General features: G+C 43.6%; 2 protein-coding genes across 3 annotated transcripts in view; one reads left to right on the forward strand and one right to left on the reverse strand.

The window, feature by feature from the left end:
- The window catches only part of ptprz1a (protein tyrosine phosphatase receptor type Z1a), a 55390-nt gene that overhangs the window by 30109 nt on the left and 19373 nt on the right, over positions 1-5908 (reverse strand). The window contains exons 3-7 of the mRNA XM_020593591.1: positions 3748-3927; positions 2005-2066; positions 1820-1909; positions 1340-1435; positions 1-154 (exon numbers count right to left, since the gene is read on the reverse strand). The exon at positions 1-154 is cut by the window's left edge and continues 140 nt beyond it. Coding sequence (XP_020449247.1) covers positions 1-154; positions 1340-1435; positions 1820-1909; positions 2005-2066; positions 3748-3927 — 582 coding nt within the window. The remainder of the gene's footprint in view (positions 155-1339; positions 1436-1819; positions 1910-2004; positions 2067-3747; positions 3928-5908) is intronic.
- Positions 1-5908, forward strand: part of LOC109956450 (troponin T, fast skeletal muscle isoforms-like) — a 209479-nt gene that overhangs the window by 16859 nt on the left and 186712 nt on the right. The window lies entirely within an intron of this gene.

The raw sequence follows: 5908 nt of genomic DNA on the forward strand, positions 1-5908 counted from the left end.
CTCTTTCCTGGACCGAAGACACAACAACTTCAATAAAGACAGCAGAGTACGAGGCGAGAAGAAAGACAGAGGAGGGAGGTGACGCACCGTGTCTGCTGACGCTGGTGATGCCGTCTATGATGGCGTCGTAGTTCACATTGTTTTCAACACTTGTCTGTGAAAACACAAAGCAATCCATTTTTATTTATGAATGAAAACTGCTGCTCAGAGGCAGCGATGGAAGAACTACTCAGATCCTTCACTTGGGTAAAAGTGCAAAAGTATCAGCATCAAATAGTACTTTGAAGTACCATCAGTACCAGTACTCATCCTGCAGAACGGTCCATGTCCCAGTAATGTCTCTGATACTGGATCATAGTGACTAATTACTGTGTCCACCACTTTAATGCTGCAGCTGGTAAAGGTGGAGCTGATGGTAACTACCTTATATACTTATACTGTGAAGTACTTTACATCCTACTGGGTAGCTGGTGGATTTCCCACTGGGATCAATAGAGTCTGATGGTTCTACTGGGTTTGGTTTGATTCATCTGATTCTGGACCTGAAGTTATCAGGTACATGTAGTGCAGTAAAAAGTACACGGTTTGTCCCTGACATGGAGTCACAGTATGAAGGAGCAGGACGTGGAAATACTCTAGTAAAAGTATTTTCCACCACTGTCAGAAAAGAGCAGAAAAAGCAGATCATCAAAATGAAACGCTGTGTTTAAAGAATTTCATTCCCTCACTCCATGTTTTTGCCGTTGTACATCTTGTTTTATTTGTGTAGATTTTTCCTTTGTGTGGTGGTAGCATGAGCTGAATTAGTCTGGAGTTGCCGGCATGTCTCTTTGGATCAGTTCGTAGATTAGAGCTGACATGTTCCTGACAAAAGCATCAGAATCAGCCAACGGTCACTATCACTTTGTGTTTTGTGTTTTTTACTGTTTCTTCCAGACTGTTCATTACACTAAAGTGTTCTAGCTGTTGTTTTGCCTAATGTTTTATAAATAAAGCTGATTTGATACCCCTCCACATTAGGACTGTGCCAACGCTGGCAACTTAGATAACAATGACTTATTTAGGCTAGCCTCAGGCTTTGGTTCTAGTTCTGTCATCCTCCCTCCAGTGGATCATCTGGTGTCTGGCCAATTCCTCACAGTCCTATTGTAATCAACTCCCTCAGTTTGTTCTCTAGTTATTTTATTGCTCTAACACTTCATGATGGAATCAGCTATTTGTATTGCTACGCCCACATCACTGTTTTGGAGGACAAGTGATACGCAAGCCTGTAAACCTCGGTGTTATCAAGGCGCTGAGCATAAAGCGTGCGTACAGTCGCACTTAGAGACAAACACACCTCAAACAGCACAGCAAGGGCAGTGATTCTGCCTCCGGCCTTGATGCTTTCGTCGACAGAGTCAAATCGATGGACCTCATAACTGTAGATCTGCATCTGTGGGAGAAGGCAGAAATATGTTGAACTACACAAGGATGAGCAAGCTCAGTCCTGTGTCAGCACAGGCTGAGTGTCAACACATCGCTGTTGCAGGCGTCTACAGAAACTTAAAGACTGGCTCCATGTCTGGCTCTACCACAGTGAAATGCTGCCTACACATTAATGCGTGATGAGTAATAATAATCCAGTGACATAGCTTATAACAGTACAACAGTCATTTTTACGTACTTTTACTACTTCCAAATCCTTTTCATGATAACACTAACATACTTTTTATTTGTTACATTATCTGTGCAGGCCTTTTACTTATAATGGAGTACTCTTACAGTACTACAGTGTTAGTACTTTTATGAAAGGACCTGAACGTTAACACTGTCTCACCTCTAGAGGGTACTTGACTCCGTCCAAACTGTGTTCTGAGCCGTCTGAGGAGGCGTTGCAGCGCCCCCAGTGGAAGGTGATACGTCCAACCTTGAAATTTGACCTGAGACCCCCGCCGCTGACATAACACTCTACGTCCACGCCAACCCGTTGCAGCGCCCCCGGTGGAAGGTGATACGTCCAACCTTGAACTTTGACCTGAGACCCCCGCCGCTGACATAAAACTCTCCGTCCACGTCCACCGCCACTGAACAAAACAGACACGAGCACATGCCTGTCACTGAATGCACTGCATTCTGTTTCGAACACATAGCCACTGCTACAGGACACAAGCACAAACCTCATTTTAAACATGATTTTTTTAAAATTGTTTTCTCCAAACAAGCGTCGCACCTGATCAAACTTCCTCCTGCTTTTGCAGTTTTGAAGGCTCAAATATGACACAGCCACTAAAAGTGATAAATTACAGATGTACACAAGATGAAAAGATGTACACCACATAATTGTCCACCAACTCCTTCACTGGCCCATCAGACAAAGACTCAATCACCAGGGACCTTCTGCAGGTTTGTCAGGTGGCTGTCTGACCTGACAGAAGGTTCCCTCAAGGATCGAAACCTTCTTTGATGGTCTAATAAAGGTGGAGCATTACACAGCGCTTTCATCTTCTGTACATACTGTACATCTCTGCCCACCGGCTGCAAACTACGTGGCATTGTTTTGTACACATGAAACATTTTTCGTGTGAATCCACTGATGAAACTGAGTCATCGGTGTGCTGGACTCTCGAGCTCTGTGCCCTGTAGGGCTTCTTTGCTTTTGGTTGGTTTTTATTCTTTTATTATACTTTGATCTGCATGTGGTTCGCCTCATTCTTGTCATTTCCTCTTTGTTGTCTGTCACCTGTGTCTCCTTACTTTTCCTTTTAACCCCAACTAAAATCTCATTTCCCCTCCTGGGAGGGCAAATATTGGCTCAATTGTCACTGATTCACTTGTGTTGAAAAGTTAGTTTGCACCATGTCACAGGCACAAAGCGCTCTGTATGCGCCATCCTTCACCTCTTCCTCTAAATGCGAACTCTTCTATTTGTGGCTGAGTATCCTCCTGGCAGCCCCACAGCTTCAGTGTCTGTGGCAGCAGGCTGGAGTACTGTTGGCCTGAACTGTCTACCAGACATCTCCTTTACTAAAACCCTTTGGTGCAGCCGGCAGCAGAACAACTTCCATAGCAGAGTGCGTTAACAGTGTTGCTGCTAAGAGGAAGTTTCGACAGCTTGTCTACAGTTTCACTTAACAGTTACCCTGAATGCACTTTGTAGGTTACTGTGTTTCACACCACTTAGAGAGAGGTCGTCTGTGAAAGGCTCTCAGTGCTGTCAAATGAAAAACAGGTAACTGTATCCGTCACAACGGGACCCCGCTGTCTGAGAACAGGACCAGTATCAGGGAGATACTGTCACTAGGAAAACAGAAGGTGAACCCTGTTCGCTTTGTTAAGAGGAATGAAGGAAAGAGTTAAGTGGCAGAAGTTGGGACTGATGTTCCTCACTGGTCAGTGAACAGAAACAGCTTTAGAAATGCTGTAGATGCCTTCAGTGTCTTAAAAACAACCATGTAATTGTAAGTACTGCAGTGACAGGAAGAATCGCAGCAGTCGGTCATTACAGAAACCTGCTTCTGGCCTACTACTCTTGACTTCAGCAGAGTCTTAGCTGCTGGAAGATGTTGCTATCACCGACCCACAGGCGACTCCTCCATTAGCTGAGACAGTAAATATGTAGGTGAAGGGCTGGGTGGAGCTAACGAAGCAGGGAGAGGGAGGGAAGCAATGTAGTCCCATGCTAGCGCTAGCTTGACTTTTAGAACCTGTATATTGTATCTTTGAGCTGTAAAACCAGCACCCACATCAGCAGGTGGCAGTTCTCACCAGTCTTGCCATCATTCTTGATGGTCGTCCTGTCCGTTGTCAGGCTCTCCCAGCCGTCAAACCTCAGCTTCTGATACTGCAGTTTCACTTGGGCCAGGTTCTCCTCGATGTTGATGGGAGACTGCTTAGCGTTGCTGCAGGATGGAAACTTCTTGGCCCAGTTGTTTTGGTTTAATGTTCCTGGAAGGCAGAGAGGAACAAGAAGTGTTTATAGAAGGCTGTTAATGTACCGTGTGGGTGCTGGTGGGAAGCTCCAACATCAGAACTTCTGAAAAATTACCTAGTCAGAAAGTCAAGTCCTGACGATAGAAGGTGGAAAAAAAAAGATATTTTGGGGGAAAAGTCTATTTTTTTCCATTTAGAAAAAACTTTAAATTCAGCAGTACACTCTTATATCTGACAAGCACTTGAACGCATCAGGGAGGCAAAGTTTTCACATGCTGTCTTCTGGTCTCAAATGCAACATAGTAACAAACTTTGACAATTAATGTATAAATACATAAAGGCCTTTTGTCTTTGTCTGTAGCATGACGATGTCTCTTTGAGATGACTTTGGTGTCTGCTAGGAACAAGGAGCAGAAACAAACTGAATGCAGATGCTTGTATACAGGACACTGAATGGTTTGATTCAAAGGAAACGAATCACATACTATGGCCTTTACACTGACCAGATCTGCACCCAGCTGAAGTGCTATGCTCTCATCCACATCATCTAAACACCAGTTGACAAAGCGAATGGTGTCCCATCCCTCCAGTGCAGTTCAGAGATTATATGACAGGAAGTCCAGAGTCTGTGAGGTCACTTGTTTGTTTCAACTTTCATTTGCTACCCATCTGTACAGGCATGCGGTCAAATGTGCAAAGTGGTCCTTTAGTTTCTAGCATACTAACTGCACAAATTGTGGTTTCAGCACATTTCAAGCTTCAGGCCTCGTTTTAGGTCCCAAAATTCTCACAACCCCAACAATCCTAGTATTGTTAAGACATCAGTTTGTCAAGCTGAAAGGTGTGTAATCATGTAACCTACATGACAAATGTCTGTAACAGCTGCAGGGGATGGGGTCACATCTCCAAACGGTGTGTGGAAATGTGTACAGTCATAGAGGAGTTTAACTGAATGATGTGTTTAAGCTCTGATACTATAGTTAGAGGTGCTGTTGTACTGGGCTGCATTATGTTAAATAAATATAAATTATAATTACTTCTCAATATGATGTAGTCCATGACAGCACCACCTTCACTTATGAGCAAAAAAGGTTTACATATTTCTGACATCACTAAAAACAGAACATTATAACCTTTGTAAAAGTAAAATTGATAGCAGAGCTACTGAACTGCAGCATACTGCACAGATGTACCTAATAAAGTGGCCACTGAGCGTATATTAAATGTGCATAATAAGCTTCTGTTCTCAGGGATTGATAATATTGTGCCTCCATTAGTTGGCCAAACTGATGAAGTGCAGACTTCAGTAATTATGCAATGACAGCTAAGTCTGAGAGTGCTAGCTATGAGCTAAAAAGCTAATGAGCTAATAACCTGCAGCTGTTCTGCTGCATTAACACCAGTGTCAGCTCTCATTTTTCTCCCGCAGAACTTTCATGAGGTCAGAGTACAAGACTTTTCAGTGCTGAAGCAGATGTTTTCTGAAACAAAGCCTGCAGCGCTCTGCTAGCAACCGCTGCCCACAGAAAAGGTTCAGCATCAGGTTTCCTTTTACTTTCGAACACAAAGACCAAGCTGACATGATGGCTGACAGAAATACAGCAGGGAAAGTGTTACAGCCGGAGATACAGATTATCCCACACAGAGGAGTTCATTCATTCCTTCCCGGGTGTATCAGCTGCACCTCACACCGAACCACCCAGCGGCTCGTATTCATGTCAAACTGATCCACAGCCTGAGGCTTTCTGATTCACTTTTATTAGAAAAATGTCCTGAGCAGCAATTGAGGTGCAAACAGGAACATGTTCTACTCATGTATCCTGCTGATGGGTGCGGTGTGTTAGACGACAACATCGATTTGCTCTCATCTGCTCAGAGTGACCCTGATCTCCCAAAAAACTCTGGTTTCTTTTAATAGTGATCACTATTTCCTTTATTGTAACAGTGACAATAAAGGTCCTTTAGCAGAGTAATTTTAACTAATGTTTTTTTAAAA

Source organism: Monopterus albus, unplaced genomic scaffold (assembly GCF_001952655.1).
Source record: "Monopterus albus unplaced genomic scaffold, M_albus_1.0 scaffold19.1, whole genome shotgun sequence".
Classification (NCBI taxonomy): Eukaryota; Metazoa; Chordata; class Actinopteri; order Synbranchiformes; family Synbranchidae; genus Monopterus; species Monopterus albus.